The 25,338-nt window shown below is 47.2% G+C and overlaps 1 protein-coding gene across 1 annotated transcript in view; it reads right to left on the bottom strand.

Annotated features, from left to right (window-relative positions):
* itpr2 (inositol 1,4,5-trisphosphate receptor, type 2) overlaps positions 1-25,338 on the bottom strand; it is a 98,256-nt gene that overhangs the window by 58,360 nt on the left and 14,558 nt on the right. The window contains exons 3-34 of the mRNA XM_084452887.1: positions 25,183-25,301; positions 24,885-24,971; positions 23,820-23,978; positions 22,742-22,840; positions 21,618-21,701; positions 20,762-20,908; positions 19,078-19,173; positions 18,309-18,353; positions 16,951-17,102; positions 16,213-16,312; positions 15,960-16,120; positions 15,375-15,516; positions 14,963-15,121; positions 13,596-13,768; positions 13,290-13,409; positions 12,990-13,172; positions 12,383-12,634; positions 9,713-9,860; positions 9,372-9,519; positions 8,420-8,613; positions 8,095-8,218; positions 7,861-7,918; positions 7,556-7,730; positions 4,633-4,800; positions 4,051-4,140; positions 3,741-3,866; positions 3,121-3,243; positions 2,805-3,005; positions 1,398-1,649; positions 1,148-1,273; positions 737-865; positions 275-395 (exon numbers count right to left, since the gene is read on the bottom strand). Of these exons, the coding sequence (XP_084309013.1) occupies positions 275-395; positions 737-865; positions 1,148-1,273; positions 1,398-1,649; positions 2,805-3,005; positions 3,121-3,243; positions 3,741-3,866; positions 4,051-4,140; positions 4,633-4,800; positions 7,556-7,730; positions 7,861-7,918; positions 8,095-8,218; positions 8,420-8,613; positions 9,372-9,519; positions 9,713-9,860; positions 12,383-12,634; positions 12,990-13,172; positions 13,290-13,409; positions 13,596-13,768; positions 14,963-15,121; positions 15,375-15,516; positions 15,960-16,120; positions 16,213-16,312; positions 16,951-17,102; positions 18,309-18,353; positions 19,078-19,173; positions 20,762-20,908; positions 21,618-21,701; positions 22,742-22,840; positions 23,820-23,978; positions 24,885-24,971; positions 25,183-25,301 (4,461 nt within the window). The remainder of the gene's footprint in view (positions 1-274; positions 396-736; positions 866-1,147; positions 1,274-1,397; positions 1,650-2,804; positions 3,006-3,120; positions 3,244-3,740; positions 3,867-4,050; positions 4,141-4,632; positions 4,801-7,555; positions 7,731-7,860; positions 7,919-8,094; positions 8,219-8,419; positions 8,614-9,371; positions 9,520-9,712; positions 9,861-12,382; positions 12,635-12,989; positions 13,173-13,289; positions 13,410-13,595; positions 13,769-14,962; positions 15,122-15,374; positions 15,517-15,959; positions 16,121-16,212; positions 16,313-16,950; positions 17,103-18,308; positions 18,354-19,077; positions 19,174-20,761; positions 20,909-21,617; positions 21,702-22,741; positions 22,841-23,819; positions 23,979-24,884; positions 24,972-25,182; positions 25,302-25,338) is intronic.

Here is a 25,338-nt window from a genome sequence, read left to right as displayed (position 1 = left end):
AATGGCCTCTTATTCAGCCATTCACACACCAATGGCGGCATCTGCCATGCAAGGTGCTAGCCTGCTCATTGGGAGCAATGTGGGGGTTCAGTGTCTTGCCCAAGGACTCTTTGACATATGGACAGGAGGAGCCGGGATTCAAACCGCTGACTCTACGATCACTGGACTTCCTGAGTCACAGCCGCTTCATATCCTCATCCTTCCCTCTTCTCTTCCTCTCCTCCACCGCCCCCCCCCCCCCCCCCCCCTTCCCCCCACCCTGGCAGATACTAACCCACGTCAGCCAGCGTTTTGATGCAGGTCTCGATGTTGGCCTTCTGGGCTGAGTTGATCCAGATGCAGTTGTAGGTTCGGAAGGAGGACTGGAGCAGCTGGATGAAGATGGGCTGGTGGGTCTGACAGATGGAGGAGAGGAGAGAGGGGTGAGAGGGAGAGAGGGGAGAAAGCGAGAGGAGGGGAGGAGAGGGAAGAGCGGATGAGAGGAGAAACGAGTGGAGAGGAGGGATGAGAAGGAGAGAGGGAGGAGAGAAGAAGAGAGGAGAGAGGGAGGAGAGGAGAGAGGAGGAGAGGGAGGAGAGGAGAGAGATGAGGGGGGAGAGGGAGGAGAGGAGAAATGACTGGAGATGAGAGAAGGATGAGAAGGAGAGAGGGAGGAGGGGGATGAGAGGAGAGAGATGAGAGGGAAGAGGGGAGAGGAGAAGAAAGGTAGATGGGAGGAGGAGAGGAGTGAACCGACCTGCAGGTTGGAGTTGTTGACAGAGAACGGGGAGCTGAAGAAGCCCTTGATGATGCCCATCACAGTCTCAGTCACATACTTCTCCAAGGCCTGGTCCGCATGGTTACGGTCTGTGGTGCTGTTGCAGACCTGGAGGAGAGGAGAGGAGAGAGGAAGAAGAGAGAGGAGAGGAAAGAGGAGGGGAGGAGAGTGGAAGAGGAGGGGAGGAGAGAGTAAGAGGAGAGGAGAGGGAAGGAGAGAGGGGAGGAGAGGGGAGGAGAGGAAAGGAGACGGAAAAAGAAAAGGGTGAGGAGGAGAAGAGCAGAGGAGGAGAGGAATCTTATTGAGATAATAATCCCTTCAGTGATCTGTCCACCATCTTAATATCTACAGAGTGGAGGTCAGTACAGAGGACAGAGAGATGAGTCTCACCCTGGCCATGTCCACCAAGAAGTTCTCAAACAGCTTCCAGATGTGGTTGCTGGTGTAGATCTCCTTCATCTCCACCTCCGTGTCCACGTAGCAGTGGTTCACAAAGTTCACGTAGGCCATCTTTACCTGGGGACAGCCAATATGAGCCAAGTGTTCGGATGACTGATGGACCCGGGGCCCTCACAAGGTCTCTACGCATGACGACAGTCTATAGCGCCGGGGTCACTACAGGACACACACACACACACACCTCTGGGATGCAGTCATCGTGGGTGACCACCTTGACGATGTCGTCAAGCGGCAGGAGGGAGTTGCACTTGAGCTCGGTGTAGACGTTCTTGCCCTCGGTGCAGGCGGCCAGCAGCTCCACCAGGGAGTTGTGGTAGGCCAAGGCGCCGCCGTCGTCCGCGCGCTCGCGCTCGCAACACATCATCTGCAGCAGCGCAGGGAAGGAGGAGCGCTCGTTGTAGAACACCAGCACGTCCTCGCCTCCGTTCACCAGCTGGGGGGCACGCACACGCACACGCACATTGACTATACTATATGTTGTGGGAACTGCCTGAATATACTGTAACCCTAGCCCTAAAACCTAACCCTAACCTTAACCATTTACCGCTAACCCTAACCTCCAACTCTTTTCCACAGCAAAATCCTTGCTGCCACACTATACATTTGATACAAAAAATAAGAATACAAATTAGGCTATATATATTAAAGTCTTAAATTAAAAATCTTAAACTTTCTAAATATTTCTGCCTAAATGTGCTTTCAAAACCATGATAATGTAGTTTAAATGTGATAAATATGTAACGTTATCCAAAAATACAGTGAAGAAACACGGTCTGGAGCTACACATGCACTCAGTAGCCGATGTTTGAGCCAGAGTGGAGCCTCCATTTGAGCTACATAGCCTATGTTCTGCTTCTGCTGTCTGTCAGTGAGCAAGCGTTGTCAAGGAGACAGCCCATACCACAAGCACGAGTACAACGTGCGAGTCAGAGGCGCTGGCCTGCCTGACTGACTGACTGACTGACTGACTGACTGACTGACTGACTGACTGACTGACTGACTGACTGATTGATTGAGCGACCATCTTTTTTGGCTGGCGAAACCAAAAGTTTAACGATGGTAGCAACCTAAAAAGTTCTTTCAGCAACCTAAAAAGTGTCAGTCAAAGCAACAGCAAATGCAACAAAATGTCAGTTAAGCTTTGTGAAAAAAGGCAGTGATTGTGGTAGGAGAGGACAGGACTGTGGCACAGAGTGGAGGACCGGTGAGAGAGGAGTGAATAGAGGTTGTTGAGAGGAGAGCAGTAGAAGAGAGAGGAGAAGAAAGGGGACAGGAGCGAGTGAAGATGAAAGATTAGAAAGACAGTCTGATGATTTAGAAAAAATGCATTTACCATAAAAATGCTGTTTCAGTATACTTTTCAGGATACGTTTCATTATTTTATTTTTTTCATTCTTTAAAAGTCACAAAAACACAGGAAACAAAGTTTTTTTAAAAAATCTGGGGGAGGTCCCCCAGACCCCCGCCCCCCACCTCCCTATTTTGGCGGTCTCAAGCTTGGCACCACCACACCAAGAGATGAATTCCACAGGAAACATCCCCTCCTTCATCCACAGAGAGGAGAGGAGGAGAGAGGAGGACACCTCACCTCAGTCATGACCTTGTCCTGGCACTTCTTTACGTACTTCCCGTCTGCCTTGACGATGGTCTGCAGGAAGCGGAGGTACTGGACATGCCTGCCGTGCGTCTCGATGCAGTGGACAAAATGGTGGACCACCCTGTCGCTGATCTCGTTACACAGGTGGAAGTTGTGCATGAAGATGTTGCGCATGGTCTCTGCCTCCAGGAGCTGGACAGACATAGGTCACCAACATGCGCTCATGATCAACAGTCTGTGTGCGTGTGTGTGTGTATACATTTGTGTGTGTGTGTGTGTGTGTGGTGTGGGGGGGGAGGTGTTGTACCCCTGGACTGAGGAACAGGTTGAGGTTCTTGTGGAGCAGAGCCTGGTTCTGAGGGTTCCCTCTGCAGAAGTTCTGCAGGAATACGTGGGCCAGAGTCATGATCTCATTCATCTTCTCATCACTCTGAGAACGGAGAAAGATAAAGAGAGAGAGGTTACTTACCAACGACATTAATAAACAGATCAAAATGTACACGAAGCTCATCATCATTCCACATGTTCTCTTCACATAAGCCTACAAAAGCCAACCATTATGTTTAGAATGTTCAGCAACTTTCAAACAACCTCCATCTGTCGCCCATAGACATATAATGTGTTGCCATTGGCAGCGGTGATTATTTCTCCAAGCAGGTGAATTCTCAAGAAATAATTGACTGGTGGAATGCACGATTGTCCAATCAGAATCGAGTATTTCAGAGAGCCGTGTAATAAGCATGATTAACAACCACCTCAGAGCAACCATCAACCTAGACAAAAAATCAGATGGACAGACAGGCAGGCAGGCAGACAGACAGACAGACAGACAGACAGACAGACAGACAGACAGACAGACAGACAGACAGACAGACAGACAATCAGACAATCAGACAATCAGACAGACAGACAGACAGACAGACAGACCTTCTCGTAGGGGATCTGGAGGAGGTCCAGCACCACTGTGTGAGCTCCCATGTTCTTCAGGAGCCTCTGCTGCTGCATACGGCTCTTCTTACCGGGACAGCACAGCTTCCTCAGGCGCTGCAGGATCTACGCACGCACCCGCACACATGCACACACGCACACACGCACACACGCACACACACACACACTCTCTTAATAGCTCGATAGACTAACAAGCCAGACATGGGCAAATGAAAAGATGAACAATAAACTATTCTCCTCTGGTGTGTGATAGAGGAGTGGAGGAGAGGAGGAGAGGAGGAGTGCCCACCTCCTTGACGATGTTGTAGTTGTTGCCTTTGTTGCTATCTATCTGGGGCTTCACATCTCCATCCTGCACTGGGCTCAGGATCCCCACCTCCTGTCAATCAACACACATGTGCACACACACACACACACACACACACACACACACACACACACACACACACACACACAACACAGACATCAGTCAATGGCATTGTGAAATACATAGTGGCAGTTTCCTATTAGTCCATATACACCCATGTACACTGAATTACATTGGACACTGGCGCAATTAGGTTAGAAGCCTTGCTAATACCTCACTATTATATTTCCACTATGTACAGAGTCTATAGTTGATGTAGAGTCGCTATGGTTAAATTACAGTCTAAAATTGATGTAGAGTCTATAGTTATTGATGTACAGAGTCTATGATGTTCCGTCCATAAATGAGCCCATGGTTGGTCCCATGGCCGTATGTGGTGAGTGACTGTCCTAAAGAGGGCGCAGTAGAGCAGAGCACCTCCATGTCCCTTGGGTTAGGGGTTGGGAGTTCAGAGTAAAGAGAGAGTTAGGGGTCAGGGGTTAGGGCTCAGAGATCAGGGATTACCTCTATGTTCTGCTCCTTGCCCTGGTTGTCCCCCAGGTCCTCACTGCCGTACCCCCCAATCTTCTCCACCCAGAGCTCCGACTTCTCCACCGTCAGACGCAGCTGGTCCAGGTCAGCCTTGATCTGCTTGTAGTTCTCCACATCCTGCTCCGACACCAGCAGCTGGACCTGGGTAGATTTCCCCCCCACACACACATGCAAACGCACACACACACACACACACACACACACATAAGTGGTTGCCCCGTCACTCTGAGGCCCCTGCGGTTGATCAACGCGGCCACGGCTCTTCTCTGTCCTGGCCTCGCAGTGGTGGTATAAACTGTCCACTGACGTGCAATGCAGTACAGCAGTACTTCTACCCATCTTTCGCCACAAACTCACCTGTACAAGAAGTACTACCAGAATCCTCCCTCTTATGCCGGGCTCAGACTACAGGATTTTTGGGCCAACAGGTATGAATGTATTTTTATACTTTAACACAGGACTACAGGATTTATCCCCGATTCACCCCTCCCGACAATCGGAGGAGAAATCTGGTCTGGAACGTTGGTCGGGGCTGATGATCGGCCCAGATGATCTTGTAATGTGAGGGGTTTACAGATCCAATCTTATACCTCCCGATCGGCTCGCAGACCCATCGGGGCAGCCCCGATAATATCAAACATGTTTGATATTTAAGATTATTATGTCCCGACTTTACAAGTGAGACGGTGAGACCAGTGGTTCATTGCTCCCTCGGGCACGATAAGATCCTGTAGTGTGTGATGAGCCGTTATTTTCAAATCTTGCTGTGTGTGCTTGTTTGAGATGCGTAAGAAGAATATCTGTTAAGATTCTCCTTATGTGCGTGATGTAACCCGATTTCGAAATTGGTTAGGATTTTAAATATCCTGTAGTGTGAGCCCGGCATTAAGCACCTATTATATTTTTATTTTCCTTCTCTTGCACTTTGGCTTTAGCACTAGATTATGCTCTTAGTCACTTGTTTAGAAAGGAGATGCAGCTGTGAATTCTGGCAAGTAGTAGTGCACTTACTTCCTACGTTAAATGCAATTATTGTAAATCGCTTTGGATAAAAGTGTCTGCTGAATGACTGTTATGTAATGTAGTACTACAATGACTTCCTACATGCAATTATTGTAAGTAGCTTTGGATAAAAGCCTCTGTTAATGGACTGTTCGAAATGTATGGGAGGGGCCACTGGAGGAAAACAAGAGAGGGCTTTAAGGGTCATACAAATTTTAATCAATCAAAATAAAATAGTTTCTTCAGCTTTTCGGAATTCAGCAAGCTGCTTTCTATAAATGGACTGCACTTATATATCGCTTTTATCCAAAGGTTAAAACTTTTATCCAAAGCTTTACAATGAAGGCCTCTCATTCACCCATTCACACACACACACACATATACACACCAATGGCAGCAGCTGCCATGCAAGGTGCTAGCCTGCTCATTGGGAGCAATTTGGGGTTCAGTGTCTTGCACAAGGACACTTCGATATGTGGGCAGGAAGAGCCGGGATTCGAACCACCGACCCTACGATCATTGGACGACCCGCCCCGCTCTACCTCCTGATCCGCAGCCGCCGTTTACTATTACCCAGCGTACGCTATTGTTTCTCTTTGGCTGCCCTATCAGTCGATCTTTGTGCTTGGACTATCCAGACAGTGGGTGTATACAGCATCTGGCAAATCAATGGCACTCTGCTGGTGATGTCTGGGTAGATTTAGCAACTCGCGAACACCGACACCGACATGCGTGGATGTCTTGATTTGAAGTTCAAGTTGTTTTCTTCTTATTTTAACACCATATTTAAATGAATATTGTCTATTTGGTGGGGGAGGGTCAATCTTTTTTTTCCCAATCACTTGGGGAGGGTTTAAAGACAAATATATTTCTGTCAGAGAGAGGATCATGCATTTTTATTTCCTAGCACTCTGAGGTCTTCCAGTGACCCCCTCCCATAAATTTTGAACGGTCTCTAAATGACTAATGTAATGGTTACCCATTTGAAGGCTTGGTTACCTTGTTTACCTGTTTGAAGGCCTGTTTACCTGTTTGAGGGCCTAGTTACAGTACCTGTTTGAAGGCCTGTTTACCTATTTGAAGACTTGGTTACCTGTTTGAAGGCCTGGTTACCTGTTTGATGGCCTGTTTACCTGTTTGAAAGCTTGTTTACCTGTTTGAAGGTCTGTTAAACTGTTTGAAGGCCTGTTAACCTGTTTGAAGGCCTAGTTACCTTTTGGTTATGTATTTGAAGGCCTGGTTACCTGTTTGAAGGCCTGTTTATCTTTTTGAAGGCCTTCTTTACCTATTTGAAGGCCTAGTTACCGTTTGAAGGCCTGGTTATGTATTTGAAGGTCTGGTTACCTGTTTGAAGGCCCGTGTACCTGTTTGAAGGCCTGTTTACCTGTTTGAAACCCTGCTTACCTGTTTGAAGACCTAGTTACAGTACCTGTTTGAAGGCCTGTTTACCTATTTGAAGGCTTGGTTACCTGTTTGAAGGCCTGTTTACCTGTTTGAGGGCCTAGTTACAGTACCTGTTTGGAGGCCTGTTTACCTATTTGAAGGCTTGGTTACCTGTTTGAAGGTCTAGTTCCCTTTTTGAAGGCCTGGTTACGCATTTGAAGGCCTGGTTACGCATTTGAAGGCCTGGTTACCTGTTTGAAGGCCTGTTTACCTGTTTGAAAGCTTGTTTACCTGTTTGAAGGTCTGTTAACCTGTTTGAAGGCCTGTTAACCTGTTTGAAGGCCTGTTTACCTGTTTGAAGGCCTGTTTACCTATTTATAGGCCTAGTTACCTTTTTGAAGGCCTGGTTATGTATTTGAAAGTCTGGTTACCTGTTTGAAGGCCTGTTTACCTGTTTGAAGGCCTGTTTACCTGTTTGAAGGCCTGTTTACCTGTTTGAAACCCTGCTTACCTGTTTGAAGGCCTGCAGGACCTCTGCTCTCTGGCTGAAGTGTTTGAAGATGAGCTGCAGCGAGCCAGACACCAGCGGAGGGTAGTCCTGCATAATCAGGTGGATCAGAACACGTAGGAATGTCCTGCCACCCTCGTCATCCAGCTCCACTGCACACTGTCTGGAACTGACCCCACTGATACAGGGTTACACACACACACACACACACACACACACACAGACGCAAATAGTAGGTGATTTACAGTACTGTAGGTGATCTAATTATTATTCAAGTTTGAATCATGCAAAGCAGAACTGGGTCCTACCTGCCAACAAACATGGACTCTGCATTGGCTGCGATCTCATCAATGTTGGGTTCTGAAACTGAACACAAAATGACACAGCAGTCAGCAGAGCTCACAGAAGAGCAGTGGTGTATGTGTCTTCTCACCTGTGTGTGTGTGTGTGTGTGTGTGTGTGTGTGTGTGTGTGTGTGTGTGTGTGTGTGTGTGTGTGTGTGTGTGTGTGTGTGTGTGTGTGGTGAGGAGGAGGAGTCTTACCTGAAATGAAGGGGTAGTCAGCAACAGAGAGAGAGCTGTCTGGCAGGCTTCCTTCTCCAAACTCCTTCTTGTAGATTGACAGCAGGTAGGTGATCCTGTAGTCCAGGCGCACACTCAGGATGAACTGTTGGAAGGAAATACACAGAAATTAATCATAACGTCAAACACCAATTAAAACCAATTCTGAAATTTTGGGATAGTCATAAAAAACAAAAGTCTGTATCAAGCATCCAATCCACAGGAGTAAAAAAAACTACAATATTTGGGTGACAGGGCTCATTTATATGACCAGCCGGTCTTCCAGGCCACCGGATGACGCTCTCACCTGCAGAATCTCGATGATCTTCAGTTTTGTGTCCATCACCATGACGTCCTCCTTGTCCGTCAGGTTGTGGGCCTTCCCGTGGCGCAGGGAGGGGGGGTTGTGGGGCAGGCTGTGGGACAGGACGTGTCCCCGGCTCAGGACCATCTGAGTCATCATCTCTCCCACCCCGTGGATGGTCCGAAGCACGTTGTTGCCTAGGGTGACACATGCTAAGGTCATACGTGTTCTACTGAGTAGGCTCAACGTGGACACACAGGAAGTTGGGACAGAGAGAACAAGAGTCTTCAACCGACGGAACACAGACATAATCTGGACAAGGAACATTCTAGCTACAGTATGCGTATAGTGGTGCTTCCTGGTGCTTCCTGCTTTCATACGAGGCGGCACATTTGTAACATCAACATCAACTTGTTTTATGTAAACCTGGACACCTTTCAGTGCTTAACAAGAAAAAAATAAATGAAAAATATCACGATACTCGGCTGTATCAATTTTTTGGCATAGCCCTACAGGATTCAGTATGAGGTTAACAGCTAGAACATAACATTAGCTAGCTACTGTAGCAGCCTTGTACAGTAGCAAGTCATGCTAGCCATAATAACTGGCCAGCTAGCTACCTATCGTTAGAAGATCTTTGATTTGGCTATCGGACGATAACAAGCAATGTTGATTAAGCCATATACAGGCTTAGTGTGTTTTTTAAACAAAAAGACATCAGAATCTTTTTTTAAAAACACTCACAAAAAATGACTAGTCGGTAAATGCCTCCAACACATCAACAAGCAAAAAATTGTCGCTCACATCCCTAGTAATGACTCAAACGTAGATGTTGAATGACATATGACATAATGAGCTGTAACAGAGTCTATATATGTGTGTGTGTGTGTGTGTGTGTGTGTGTGTGTGTGTGTGTGTGTGTGTGTGTGTGTGTGTGTGTGTGTGTGTGACTGACCAGCCTCAGGGCTCTTGTTGAGCTTGTCTATGCATGTGAGCGGTTGGTGGACAATGTCCAGGATGGCCAGCAGGGTGCGCGTGAGACGCAGCAACTCGCTGAAGCTGTAGAAACCAAAGTACACCAGGTTACGAGCAAGGTGCACCACCTAGTGGAGAGGGAGAGGATGGGAGATAGACACAGAGTGAGAGAGACAGGTCAGACCGAGAGCAAGTGAGAGAGATCAAAGAGGGAGAGAGAAAGAAAGAGAGAGAGTGAGTGAGAAAAAAGAGAGGACAGGACGAAAAATAAATTTGTTGCAGATGTTGCACACTGTGTAACAGCACGCTCTGATGCCCCACCTCCAGAGTCAGCTCATTCTTCTCCTTGTCTCCAAAGGGATATGGCTGGCTGACCACATCTTTCAGATACTCCTCCACAAACTCCATGGTGGGAGCAAACTTCCTCTTCAGCTCCTCACGGGAGATATCTGTGAATGCGTACTCGTACCTGGGGAGACGAGCAAAGAACAGTTAGAACTGCTTATAACTGCTGATAACTGCTTAAAGGAGTAGTTTGGTACAGTATTCAGCATCATAATGCCAGGCTCACACTACAGGATTTTTGTTTGATATTTAAGATTATTACTTCACTACTTTACGAGTGCGGGAGGGGTTCGTTGCTTCCTCGGGAACGATAATATCCTGTAGTGGCGGTTAGGATTTTAAATATCCTGTAGTGTGAGCCAGGCATAAGCCCTGTTATAAAGTTATTTACAATAATTTACAATGGTCCATATAGTACGGAAGAGCATTAGGGCCAACAACTGAGTTTATTATTTTTTTAAACTTTAAAGTCAGAAATAACTTCTGAGATTAAAGTCAGAATTTCTGAGATTAAAGTCAGAATTTCTGAGATTAAAGTCAGAATTTCTGAGAAAAAAAACTCAGAATTTCTGACTTTAAAGTCAGAATTTCTCAGAAAAAAGTCAGAACTAACTTCTGAGATTAAAATCAGAATTTCTGAGATTAAAGTCAGAATTTCTGAGATTAAAGTCAGAATTTCTGCGAAAAAAGTCAGAAATAACTTCTGAGAAAAAAGTTTAAACTCAGAAGCTTAAAAAAAAAAAAAAAACTCTGTGGGAGCAATAATATTTCAAGAGTGCAAAGTCTGTCAAAATGTCTATAGACCATTGTAAATGATCGTAAATATAAATACCCTTATAACAGGGCTTATGATGCCAAATACCAAACTACTCCTTTAATGAAATACACCCTGGGAGATGAAGATGTGACCACTATGACAATGTTTCCGCTGGTAAGGTTTTGCCGTGGCGTGGCACCACAGCAAAATCCTTGCCGCCACACCATACATTTGATACAAAAAATAATAATATGCTACAAATTAGGCAAAATACTGTATATTGAAGTCTTAAATTAAAAATCGTAAACTTAAAAAAAAAGAAGAAAAAGACTAAATATTTCTGCCTAAATGCGCTTTCAAAACCATGATAATGTCGTGCCCGCATTTTTATTTTCAACAATAGCTTGGGCTGCACACTCTGTGCATGCTACTTTCTGTGATCAACTCAAGACTTTGCACGTGAAGGGAAGTTTTCTTCAGCGAGCCTTTTACAAAATAATGTAGGCTAGAGTTGAACCAGTTTGAATTGGACCAAAATGTGCTGGTAGGCTACAGCCTACTCCTCAATAGGGTGCATAGCAGTTTAAAATATATCAATGTTTGTAATCAATGAGTGAACTCATATACAGCGTAGAGCTAGATAACGTTCCAGTAAGAAGTGCCAACAGTTCCTGCCCATCTCTGACCTATTTGGTCTTACTATTCGCTGATGACAACTGGCGGATCATAAAGCATAAAGCCCACATTTTCCAGATGGACATCCGGCAATATTTGATGAGGAACAGAAAGTAGAATGATGTTGAGAGCAGTCAGGTAGGCTAGCCTATTGCTTCCCCTGGACCAGTAAACTATGTTCGTGATGTGCCTCATGCAGTTGTCTGATTGGACAAGAAAAAAATTTAGTAGTAGTGTGATAAATATGTAGCCTAACGTTATCTAAAAAATACAGAGAAGAAACACGACGTGGAGCTACACATGCACCCAGTAGCCTAGCCTATGTTTGAGCCATCTACGTATCTTACGCGCTGCTCTTTCAGTCAGCAAGCATTGTCAACGAGACGGTCCACACCACAAGCGTGAATACAACATGCGAATCAGAGGTGCTGCCTTGACTGACTGACTGACTGACTGATTGATTGATTGAGCGACCGTCTTTTTGGCTGGCTGAATCTAACGTTTAACAACGCTATCATGCGTTAATGTTCCTCCAGCCACCTAAAAAGTGCCAGTCAAAGCAACAGCAAATGCAACGAAATATCAGTTAAGCAAAGCCTAATATAGCCTATTATTTATGTAAGCTATGTAAAAACGGCAGTGATTGTGGTAGAAGACAGGACCAGCACAGAGTTGAGGGACAGGTGAGAGAGGAGAGAATAGAGGTTGTTAAGATGGAGAGCAGGAGAAGAGAGAGGAGAAGGAAGGGGACAGGAGAGAGTGAAGATCAGAGATTAGAAAGACAGTCTGATGATTTAGACGGTATGAGTATGTAGTTAAGCATCAATGGGCATCAAACATTATTTTTTGTTAAATAAAACATTCTGTCTATTATTCTCACCCCATAACTCTTTTTTATTAATTAATTAAAGAAAGCATATTTAATGTAAACATGTTGTTTCAGTATACTTTTCAGTAGATGTTTCACGATTTTGTTATTTTCATTCTTTAAATGTCTCCAGAATACAGGAAACTAACTCTCTGAAACTTTTTTTTTCTGGGGGAGGACTCCCAGACACCCCGCTTTGGTATAGAAATCCTCCCTATTTTGGCGGTCTTGAGCTTGGCACCACCACATCAAGAGATCAATTCCACAGGAAACACTGTATGATTATACACCAACATCCCCTCACACACACACAGGCCCACACACACACACACACACCCCTACTCACTCGTGGACGGTGATCTTGGAGGGGATCTCGGTCCAGAGGCGGGCGTACCGGACCGGCACCACGGCCTCCTGCGGGTCTCGGTCTACGTGCAGGTGCAGCATGAGGCGGCAGAAGGCGGCGCGCAGGTTGTAGGGCAGACAGTCGTCATACATGCAGCGCAGGATCAGGTCCACAGGCAGCTGGGTGGACACCTTCTCGATGGCCAGGTACTGGCGGTCTAGACACATCTTAGCCCACAGGTTGAGCTGGTACCTACGAGAGGAGAGGAGAGGAGAGGAGAGGAGAGGAGAGGAGAGGAGAGGAGAGGAGAGGAGAGGAGAGGAGAGGAGAGGAGAGGAGAGGAGAGGAGAGGAGAGGAGAGGAGAGGAGAGGAGAGGAGAGGAGAGGAGAGGAGAGGAGAGGAGAGAAGAGGAAAGGAAAGGAGAGGAGAGGGAACATAAGTCATATGTGTGATGCCAACACAGGGTTGTGTCATTAATGTAGTATGGAGAAGTGAGCTGCAGAACACACTCACCTGTAGTAGGTGATAATCAGGACACACCCACCTGTAGTAGGTGATAATCAGGACACACCCACCTGTAGTTGGTGATAATAAGCACACACTCACCTGTAGTAGCTGATGACGTCCACGTCCATCTTATGGTTGCCCTTGGCGTCCTGGGCCAGGTGGCGGATGGACTTGCCGTGAGGCTCCTTGTGGCTATCGATCCAGTAAAGCCACACCTCCTCCTCCTCCACCTCGTCCTGCAGCAGGGACGACTCCAGGGTTGGCTCCGTGTTGGGGATCAGTCTGAGGGGGGGGGAACAACCATACTCTCCTATTTATCTAAGTTGTATTCCTATTTATCCAGGGTGTATTTGAGCGTATTTGTGTTAGAGAATATATTTCAGTGTGTGTGTGAATTACTTGGTCTGGATGAGGATGTCTGCGTTAGCAGGGTCGAGTATGAACTTGCAGATGAGCTCCTGGGTGACGGGGATGGCGGTCTTGTTGGACACACACAGGTCAGACAGGTAATCCAGAAACCTACACACACACACACAAGATTGACTTAAGATACCACCTCTGAACTCTGTATGGGTCCCCGTGTGTATGAGTCCCCGTGTGTCCCCATGTGTGTGTGTGTATGTAAGCGCATATGAGTGTGTGTGTGTGTGTGTGTGTGTGTATGCGTGCGCATATGAGCGTGTGTGTGCGCGCGTGTGTCCTGACCTGGGCTCTCGGTTGCGTCTCAGCAGGTTGACGAAGGTCTCGATCTCCTTGGCGGTGATGTGTTTCTCCAGCAGCTTGCGGTTGTTGTGCAGCAGAGCTGTGATGGTGTCCTCGGCCAGGATCTCATAGCCGATCTGAGACTGCATGATGGAGAACTTCTTGGCGATGTACTCCTGGAAGAATGGCGCACACAGGTAGACATCGGAGAGGTTTAGAGGGTTGTGGAGAGGAGGAGAGGAGCAGAGGAGGGGTGTGAAGTAAACTGTAGGTTCAAAGATGGAGGAGAGGAGATATGTAGTGTAGGGCTGGGAGAAGAGGAAGGACTACACGCCTGGTTCTGGTGAGAGTCCTGCTGTGAATGGAGGGATGGGGTGTAGGGTCAGGCGTGTGTGTGTGTGTGTGTGTGTGTGTGTGTGTGTGTGTGTGTACTAGAGATGGGACCGATCTGATCCAGTATCGGGATCGGGGTCCGGTCCAGACATGGTTGACGGATCGGGAATCGGCCTGACGTCGCCGATCCACGTGCTGATTCCGTTGAGTGCTCCGGTACATTAATGAGGCAATCTGTAAACTAGAGCCATTTCTCCCTCTCCTTACTCGGCGTGTCACAGAGAAATATGACACTGTTGCTCTCTACTGAGGCTGAGACCCACTCTGTTCAATCACTCAATCAAAGCTTTATTTGTATAGCGCATTTCATACCCAGAGGCAACACAATGCGCTTTACAGAGAACAAGGGAGGTGGGCATATGACCCACTCTACATATTCCAGAGTTGCAGGTGGGGAGTGAGTGACAGGAGCGCAGAGCAGACAGGGGGTCTCATCCCAAGCTTCTATTTTACTAATGAGTTATTTTTATTTGATGAAAGTGGGCGCTGATAAGTGAAAATGAATATATAGTAGGATTCAAGGATTCTTTCATTGTTAGGCCTGCATCCAATATATAAGTTGCCATATGTTGGGTGAAATTGATGAGTAAAATTATGTTTTGGCTCCTCAAAAACAAGATACAAGATATCCTAATAGTAAAAACAGGTCAATGCAGTACAGTAGCAATACAGTAAGAATGTGGTGTGTGCAAAGTGTAATTAATTAAGGTAATGATCATTATTCAAGAAAAAAGACCACTGGTATCGGATCGGTAGATATCCAAATTCAGGTATCGGAATCGGATCGGAACTGAAAAAAAGTGGTGTGTATGTGTGTGTGTGTGTTTGTGTGTGTGTGTGGTGTGTGTGTGTGTGTACATACCTGGTTCTTGCAGTAGTCCTGCTGGGAGTGGAGGGTTGGGGTGGGGGGTAGGGCTAGGTATGTGTGTGTGTGTGTGTGTGTGTGTGTGTGTGTGTGTGTGTGTGTGTACACATGCCTGGTTCTTGCGGTAGTCCTGCTGGGAGTGGCGCAGCACGCGGTAGCAGAGGCGGAGCATGTACTTGAACGGGGCGTAGCGCTGGTCTCCCAGGTCCTCCAGCTTCAGCATAGGACCATCACCCTGGTCTGTGAACGGGGCCTTCAAGATACCGAAGATCTGGAGCAGCACACACGCGCACACACACGCACACACACGCACGCACGCACGCGAACGCACGCACACGCACACACACACACACACACACACACACACGAAAGGCACATCAACACGCACTCAGCATATAGGCACAGCAATATGTACACAAAGTGCACACACACACACACAGACTCAGCAAATAGACAGATCAACACACACACAAAGATGCACACTGGCCATACAGTGTGTGTGTGTGTTTGTGTGTTCAGTTGACCTGGGCCAAGATGTTCTGCTCTCTCATCAGTTTCTGCCTCTCTCTGTTGGGTCTGGAGATGACGACTGACAGGACGTCCTGGCCGTTGTTGGGCTCCTCACACACAAAGAAGATCAGGTCCTCCAGCAGCTTCGTCACAAACCTGACCACATACAGGATATCGGTTCATATCACAGGGTTGACATCACAGGGTTGACATCACAGGGTTGATATCACAGGGTTGATATCATACTAGGTTAATATCACTGGGTTCATATCACTGGATTGATATCACTGGGTTGATACCACACAGGGTTGATATCACACAGGGTTGATATCACACAGGGTTCATATCACTGGGTTCATATGACTGGGTTCATATCACTGGTTGATATCATTGGGTTGATATCATTGGTTGATATCATTGGGTTTATACTGTATCATTGGGTTGATATCATGGCATTGTTAGTGTTGAAGCATAAAATATGAACTTCCTACAAGCAGCAGCACAAGAATGTCCTGTCCCACCCCCCTGTACTGGCCCACCCCCCTGTTTATCTGAGCACAGAGACAGAGTCGTCTCAGTGTTCTCTCTGTGTTCTCTACCTCCTCTCGTTCTGGGCGATGTTTCCGTACTGCAGCTTCCTGACGGTGGACTCCAGGACCTTGTTGGCATCGTTGGCGTAATCCAGATCCCGGACCTCTGACAGCGGCACAGACCCGATGGAGAACGCCTCCTTGTCCTCCTTCATAGGGCACGTGCCAATCTGTGCAAGATTCACACAAGACATTATAAGAACGGTGTGTGTGTGTGCATGTGTGTGTGTGTGTGTGTGTGTGTGTGTGTCCAGGGCCGGACCTTGAGCATGACGGGCCGTTCCTCCTCCGCGTCGATGGGGATGTTGGTGCTGGTGACCCAGGTGTTGGTACAGAGGTGTCGCAGCCTGACGAAGGAGTTCCTGAGAGGGGAGCAGATAGGGTCAGCCATGTCACACACGCACGCACACACACACACACACACACTAGGGCTGGGTTAAAAAAAATCGATTAATCGATTCTGAATCGATTCTGAATCAAATGATTCAGAATCGATCCATGAATCCCAAAATCGATATTTTATTTAATGAATGAATGAATAAATGAAGGAATGGATAGTTCATTAATTCATTCAATGATTCATTCATTTTTGGAAATCAGTATCGATACCCAGCCCTAGTATTGATGTGTTGACTTGGCAGTCATGTAATTAAGGTTACAGCAAAAAAAAAAAAGGTTTTAGTAACACTAACCGAATCAATATTGAATCGAATCGAGATAATCGATTCTGAACCTTATGAATCGGAATCGAATCGATTCTTAAAATTCTAATCGATACCCAGCTCTAACACACACACACACACACACACACACACACACACACACACACACACACACACACACCTCAGAGCTGTGCTCAGTAACAGTGGCTCAGTTGATGAACAGCTGTGTGTTGCTCTAGTGGAATATAAACCAGGTTTAATCCCTTCACTGTCGCCACAGTTGAGTAAGTTACAGATGTGTGTGTGTGTGTGTGTGTGTGTGCGCGTGTGTGTCTAACCTGGGGACCAGGCAGTCGGCCCTCTGCAGAGTTGTGGCGTCCAGCTCAAACAGAGAGGCGATGTCGTTGCCATGGGGAACGGACACCAGGGTGTAGGCAATCTTCTCTGCTGCCTGGCGCTTTCTCCTCAAGAACACAGTATCAGCCTCAGTCTGCCACACACACACACACACACACACACACGCACACGCACACACACCGGCATGCGCATGCACACACACGCATGCGCGCACACACGCACGCACACACACACACGCACGCACACACACGCACACCCACACACACATACACGCACACACACAGGAAGTTAGTGCGGGAACAGACTGTAGTCATTTGTATGAGCAGGTGCAATGTCAAAACTTTTCTACACACCGAAGAACAGCTGGACATCATTACTGCGGCATTCAACCCTGAATCCAGAATCAAGCAGTGGACCTCTACTCTAACAAGCCTAAACATTCCACGTCTAACTATAGAAGCAGATGAACACCTTGTTAGGACCTTGTTATGATCAGTAGCAGAGTGTTAGGTTTGGATGGTCAGGAAGGCCAAGGAGTTCATTTCTTCACTGCTCCCTGCATGGTAATAGACTTACCCAGAGCCCCCCCCCCTTCTCTATTCTCTTCCTCTCCCCTCTTCCTCTCCTCCCCTCCCCCCTTCTCTATTCTCTTCCTCTCCTCCCCTCCCCACTTCCTCTCGTCTCCTTCCCCCTTCCATCTTCCTCTCCTCTGTCCATCAGGTGACTCACTCCAGCCCTAGCAGAACAGACAGCACGTCCAACTTCCCCAAGGCTCTCTCACACACAGACGTTATGTAAGGCCCCCTGGGTATCTGAGCCATTGTGTGTGTGTGTGTGTGTGTGTGTGTGTGTGTTTGTCCGAATGTGTGTGTGTGTATGTGTGTGAGTGTGTTTGGGTGAGTGTGTGATTGTGTGAGTGTTCGTTGCAGTCGCAGAATACAAATGCAGTAGATGGCTGAGAGCTGAGAGAACTGTCTGGATGTAGACAGGGAGCCTGTGTGTAAGTGTGTGTGTGTGTGTGTGTGTGTGTGTGTGTGTGTGTGTGTGTATGTGTGTGTGTGTGTGTGTGTGTGTGTGTGTGTGAGTTTGCATGCGTGCATGCATGGATGTGTGTATGTGTGAGGATATGTCTGCTATTGCTCGGTGGGTGTGAGGGAACTGAATGCGTAATCACAGTGCAGGCAGTGAGAACAGGAGAGGGACTCAGGACCTGGCAGAGAATTACTACTACACACACACACACACACACACACACACACACACACTCACACACACACACTCACTCACTCACTCACTCACTCACTCACTCACTCACTCACTCACTCACTCACTCACTCACCTCTCCTTTGGAGTCCACGGTCTCATCCTTGTAATCCGGGTTCACCTGGGAGGGACACAGACTTTACGAATCAACCGACTGAAAAGTTACCCCGATTGCCATGGCAACAGTGCCACCTACAGTCCATCTCGTGAGCATCAACACCAGCTCGGCTGAGCCACAGCAGAGAGAGACCGACTCCACAAGAGTCACTGTGATGTCTGGTCTCTCGGGTTCTAGAAGGGCGCCTGGCAGAATGGTGCCATTAGCCGCTTAGAGTGTGAGAGGACACATCTTCAGTCACATCTTAAGCAACGGCACAAGGCTGGTTTCACCTCATCCAGTCCGATTCTCTGTATCGTTTAGCATCCCATGATCCCAGCAGGTTCTTCCCTCAGCATGTAGACCAACTCGCATGACTGACCACACTGTAGCAGAACGAGGCAGCAGCTACGCTACACCAGGCCAGTACCCAAACGGCCCACATGCAAATCCCACCACCGAACAGTGGAGACAGAGACAGAGAGAGCGCCAAGCTGAGGAGTGAGGGCAACAGAGTCCTCGGTCACGCAGGGGTCATGAGTGGACAGTATAAAGTGTTTTTCTTTTGTTGTTGCTAGCTGCTTTCTTGGTCTCTCTTGACAAACAGAGACTAAACTGCTAAACAAACAAAAAGTGGGACTGGTCAGGGACCCAGACATGCATGCACGCATACGCACACGCAAGCACGCACGCACGCACACACGCACACACGCACACACGCACACACACACACAAGTGTTCAACCCACCTCAGCGGCCAGGTAGTTTCCAGTGGCCAGGTGTTTGAAGCGGAAGAGGCTGTTCCACTGTCCCGCGCCCCCTCTGCAGGGGTCATAGTGGACCACCTGGGACAGAAAGGAAGCAAAACACTGGTCATTTAGAACATTAAGGGCTCCAAATACACCATACAGTGCAGAAAAGGGTTCCATCTGGAAGATTTTAAAAGACTTTATAATATGAACTCTTGCCATAACAGAGTTTGTTATAAATAGTTGATGTGTGCTTCAAGTTGAGAGCTTCCTCCCATACAGACAGATATGTTAGACATCACACAGACACACCAGTCTACACGCCCTTCTATATTCAAAGCAGTGTTTATCACACACACAATAGGGCCTCTGTGTGGAGACGTCTAACTGCTCTACACAGCAGGGGTGTGCCGGGAGCCCACTATTTGTATTTGTATCTGTATTTGTATTTGACAGCTAATTATTCGGATTCGTATTCGTATTCGGAAGTGGGCGGGGCTTAAACCGGAAGTCGGTTCAAAACGGTTTAAACTGAGGGGAAATGTCATTTCTTGAGCCTAATATTAATTGGCATTGCAATTGCTGTGCTTTCAACACATCAGAATTGCTGTTTATATATATATATATATATATATATATTATTATTATTATCATTAATTATTAAGTATAATTCCTCCTCCTTATCATCATGTATGTTTTTATTTTAACAAAATATGAAGTGTCAGAACCCCACCACCACCCTTAACTGGGGGACATTCTACATTTAGTTAGAAACTGAAAAACATTTTTCTAAATCAAAATATAAGTCCTCATAGCAACTTTGCTAGAACAGCTATAGTAGCTCTATTTCTCCCGTGTCATAATATCTAATATATTATCTGCAACCATGTGACACAGGCAGCGTGGTGTACTAATAATGGTTTTCACAAACCCAGCAATAAACATGTATTACTATAAATATAATTGAAAAGATAAACATTTTACACTCAAACCAATAAACTAAACTGTAAACTAATACATGCCTATGTTGTAGGGTTTGTGTACGTTTGGACCGGTTGCATTTTAGCTGCGGAACGTGAGGACGCGCTTGGTCAAATTGATTAAGTTATTGGGTGGAAAAGTGGTTAAAAAGCCTTTAATCCATATGTAGGCTACAATAAAAACCGAAACATGTTGGTGTTTTTATTGTAGGCCCATATAGCCCGATGGATTAAAGGATTTTTAAACACTGTGTGCTTGTTAACCCAGAAATAACTCAGAAAGTTGTCAAGAGTCCGTAATCCTAAAGCTTTCTATTTCCTTTTCCAAACAAATCGGAGGAGTCATATGATGTCACTGGTTCAGCACAACCATTAAACCCAAACTTAAACCCAAACTTTCTCTCCCTCTCCGCGTTGTCTAGACCTCTAGACAGACAGCAGGTGCGAGACTGCAAGCGCGTGCGCCTCTGTCTCTCTCTCTCTCCCTCGTCGTGTCATGTCAACAAGCAGACAGAACGTACGTGTATCGCTCGCTCATACAGTATTTGACTGTTCTCCCCCCTCCTGAATATTTTTTACAATATTCGTACAAATTTACTATTCGGGAAAAAGCTACTATTTGTAGTCATCCGAATAGCGTATTCGTATTCGGGAACACCCCTACTACACAGTACCTCCATGTCCTGGCATTCACAGTCAGATACCTCAATTTCCCAGAGTGCTTTGGAGCTGGTTGCGGAGGTGGCTGATTGGCGGAGGGTGGTCCTGAGGAAGATGTGCTGCTGGTTTTTGTGTTCATCACATGTCAGGAACTTCTCCTGCTCCGCGTGGAACAACCGCACAACGTCACCCTGTAGGACACGCACGCATACACACACAAGCACACACACGCACACACACACAGTCACTAAGGCAATTTTTTGGTTGGACTAATGGGGAGAATTGATGGTTTACTCCTAAGGGAGGGAGTTTGAATCTTGGCATGGGGTGGCAAGGGAGACTCAGAGGTTTATCTTGGAATTTGTATGGCTCCATTTATTTGTTTGTTTACATGTGTTGTGTTGTTTGCTTCCATCCAAGACCACTTTGGAAATAAATTGGCGTGAAGTGCTATCCTCTGGGACCTTTTGTGTCATGATATTCCTTTGAGTTGTTGTTCTTTTAAATTCCTAACAAAAATCAAATCAAAAATCAAAATACACGGACATCCCATTGGTTCAAAAGAGCCCAGCAGCTGTAGGGTTAGGGTGTGGAGGCCTCCTCCTCAACCAAGACGGCCAGCTAGCCGTAAAGTTAGATGACACTGAGGAGACCAGACACTGGTCTGAAATATTATTTAAATAATTTCAGTTACTTTTCTGTGTTTGATTGGTTCCAGACGAAAACAATGAGCTGTTTCCATATAGCAAACCCCACCCACCAGACCCTCCAGGCAGACTCAAGCAAACCTTGAAGTAATAGTATTTGGACTGTCTGTGTGAGATGCTCAGAGGAGACTGGAGAAGGAGAGACAGAGAGAAACATACCATGCATGAGAGCTGAGAGGAAGGAGAAACGTACCCCTTTGAGGACCTCTTCCTTGTAGTCACTGAACTTCATGAACAAGGTGACCTTCCAGCTGGTGTTACAGTTCACAGCATTCACCTAGAGAGAGAGAGAGAGAGAGAGAGAGAGAGAGAGAGAGTGAGAGAGAGAGAGAGAGAGAGAGAGAGAGAGAGAAAGAGAGAGTGAGAGAGAGACACAGAGAGAGAGAGAGAGAGAGAGAGAGAGAGAGAGAGAGAGAGTGAGAGAGAGACACAGAGAGAGAGAGAGAGAGAGGGAGAGAGAGAGAGAGGCAGACAGATGCATGGTTACCACAACTGGCTTACAGTGAACATCCGTTTATTTTCACTCTGACCAAGACTAGACTGACATAGTTAACTAAACAGTACATGTTTGTTTAATTTTCAATGCTATACTGTACCTCTATATAAACAATGTGGTCTAATTCTCACAATAGGACAGTCAGGAATGAGGGAGGAGGTGAGGGAGAAGGTGAGGGAGTGGGGAAGGGAGGAATTAGGTGAGGGAGGAGGTGAGGGAGAGGGGAAGGGAGGACGGAGGTGAGGGAGAGGGGAAGGGAGGAAGGAGGTGAGGGAGAGGGGAAGGAAGGAAGGAGGTGAGGGAGGAGGGGAAGGGAGGGAGGAGGTGAGTGAGGAGGTGAGGGAGTGGGGAAGAGAGGGAGGACAGAAGGGAGGAAGGAGGTGAGGGAGGAGGGAAGGGAGGAAGGCGGTGAGGGAGAGGGGAAGGGAGGAAGGAGGTGAGGAAGGGAGGAAGGAGGTGAGGGAGAGGGGAAGGGAGGAAGGAGGTGAGGGAGAGGGGAAGGGAGGAAGGAGGTGAGGGAGGACAGAAGGGAGGAAGGAGGTGAGGGAGGAGGTGAGGGAGTGGGGAAGGAAGGAAGGAGGTGAGGGAGAGAAAAAGGGAGGAAGGAGGTGAGGGAGAGGGGAAGGGAGGAAGGAGGTGAGGGAGGAGGTGAGGGAGTGGGGAAGGGAGGAAGGAGGTGAGGGAGTGGGGAAGGGAGGAAGGAGGTGAGGGAGAGGGGAAGGGAGGAAGGAGGTGAGGGAGGGGAAGAGAGGAAGGAGGTGAGGGAGAGGGGAAGGGAGGAAGGAGGTGAGGGAGAAGGTAAGGGAGGGAGGGTGTCTGACCTCCTTGCAGCCGGAGTTGTCGAGGAGCTCAATGTTGCTGGCGTGGAGCGGCTGGCCGGCGTGCATCGGCATCAGGACCACCTTGTCCCCCACGACCACCTGGCAGACGACCAGAGACAGAGTCATACCCACCCCAGGCCTGGGGGATGGGGCAGGAGAGAACCTGGCAACCCACACTCAGCACACAGCAAACAGCGGTTCTAACCACAGCCCACACAGCAGGTTACCACTATAGTCATGAATATGATAAGGGTGGGAGGGGCCAAGTGACAACACTCAGAACAGCTGGGATGCACAGGATGGAGGAAGAAGCGCCTGAAATGTTCAAAACACACACAGATTTCCTTTCAACGTGAAGCCGTGGCAGCAGCAACAGTGTACAGGGTGGATATGTAAACATCATGTTGACCTACTGTACGTCAATAAAGGCATTCCCCCCTGAAACCCTCTCAAACTCAAGTCACCATACACCGCCTCTTGGCATGACGACAACCTCCAGTCTCTCAACTGTCTGAACACTGAGATGTCAATCACTAACGCAGCGGAGGGATGAGTGACAGTCACGCAAACGCTGCCTGTCAGGCAGAACGGTTTCAGGACTCTTGACTAACACATGCAACACAGAGACTGGTGCTACGGTGACATGCTGAAACAGTGGGTTTCTGTGACTGGCCTACAGACACTCAAACACCATGCAGGAGCAGTACCTTCCCCCATAGGAAGCTGGAGCAGAGGAGAGGAGAGAACCAGTTACTTCAACAGGAAACACAAACCATGACAGAATCCTGAGGTAAACTGAATGCTGAAATTTCTCCCAAAGGAAACAGTCAAAAGTTTATCAACAGAACAATATTTACATACAGAGATAGAAAAAGTATGAAAGGTGCGTACAGTATCTGTGATTGTCATGACAGAGCACTGTTGTGTGGCTATAGTTCCTGTGTTCCTGTGTGTGTGTGTTGGGTTGTGTTTGTGTGTGAGTGTGTACATGTGTGTGTGTGTGTGTGTGTGTGTGTGTGTGTGTGTGTGTGTGTGTGTGTGTGTGTGTGTGTGAGTGCGTATGCGTGTGTGAGCCTACATTGTCTCCCTCGCTGCGGAGCTTCCAGAAGGGCTGGATGTAGAAGCAGGAGCCTTCGTTCCCTGCTGGGTCCAGAGACACACGCATGGCGTTCTTCTCCAGCAGCGCTGGCAGACGCTTGTTCACCGTCAGATACTTGTTACTCTTGATGTGGAGCAGCTGGAGGAGGGGGAGTTAGCGTGGAAAAGGTCCTCAGTGAACGCAGATACATTACACAGCAGAATTTCATGAAAAACACATTTAAAAATGACGACAGAATCTCACAAAGAACACGTATAAAACACAAATATATTAGAAAGCACAATCCAATAAAGAACAGATTAAAAAATTAAAAATAGTTCTTTCATCATGCAGAAGTTAATCTATTCTGTATCTTCACTCAGCTTCCTCGTCATATAATACATGCTGGATATTCATAAATGCCCTCACATAGCAAAGATAAGCCATGGCCCAGTTTCAATACTGCTGATATGCTTGCTTCCTTCCTTCCTTCCTTCCTTCCTTCTCCCATTCGTTCCTTCCATCTTTGGAGGAATCACTGATCTGACATGAGTTGATCAGTGTGGGAAATAACCTACAGTAGCTCTGGCCTCAAAGCTCACATTACCTAAAGGACAAAGCCATATTCTTTAAAGAGCCCGAACCTGTGGAACAGTATGATGACTATCATTCAGGCCATGACAACCACTTCAACCTTCCTCTGAATATGGTTAGCACATTAAAAGCCACAGAAAGAGGTCATGGGCTCAATGAAACAACACCTAACTACCTCACAACAAACTAGACCTTGCTGGCACCAATGGCAGGAGTCAGGTCAGCTGAGTACCATCCATCACTTGAGCTATAAAGATGCCTCTGAGGCAAGGAGAGGCCCTAGAGGGCAGGAGAGCATCCTTGGTGACGCTAGGAAAACACACACAAGGTCCTGGGTGGACAGCAGAGTTTTTAAATAAAAGGGGCCACCACACACTCTAGAAATAAGCACTTGTATGTTTGCGAGCGTTTGGAGCGTGTGTGTCGTGGATGACAGAGCCAAGCGTCCAGTGAACAGGGGCAGGGCGGTACCTGGATGATGTTGTTGTATTTGACTACGTCTCCCAGCAGCTTCTTGTTCTCGGTCTCATTCTGCTTCTGTTCCAGTTCTGCTGCATGCTGGGAAATAAACACAAAACATGGACTTGGGAGATCTTTTAAGAGATCAATGTAAGAGTTCTTCAAAAGAGTATTTAGTGTTATGGTAGAATTTGATCCAGCAAAATCAGGGCCAGTGGCTCACTTAGACAGAATCCCTGTCAGTGTTTGCCAATGTAAACAATAAAACCACCACAACTCAGGCTTGAGACGAAGAGACAGTTGGTCCTACCTGTAGTTTCTTGAAGAGGTCACCCTGTGTGTTGTTATGGCCTTGTTTTCCCTGCTTGGCCTTCCAGAACTGCTTCTGGGCAGAGTACCTGTTCATGGGACACACCTTGAACAGGCAGTCTGGAAAGAGAGAGAGGGAGGGGCAGAAAGAAAGAGA

This window comes from Borostomias antarcticus (genome assembly GCF_949987555.1).
Source record: "Borostomias antarcticus genome assembly, chromosome: 18".
NCBI lineage: Eukaryota > Metazoa > Chordata > Actinopteri > Stomiiformes > Stomiidae > Borostomias > Borostomias antarcticus.
Note: the sequence above shows the minus strand (reverse complement) of the source record. Positions and strands in the feature narration are given on the sequence as shown.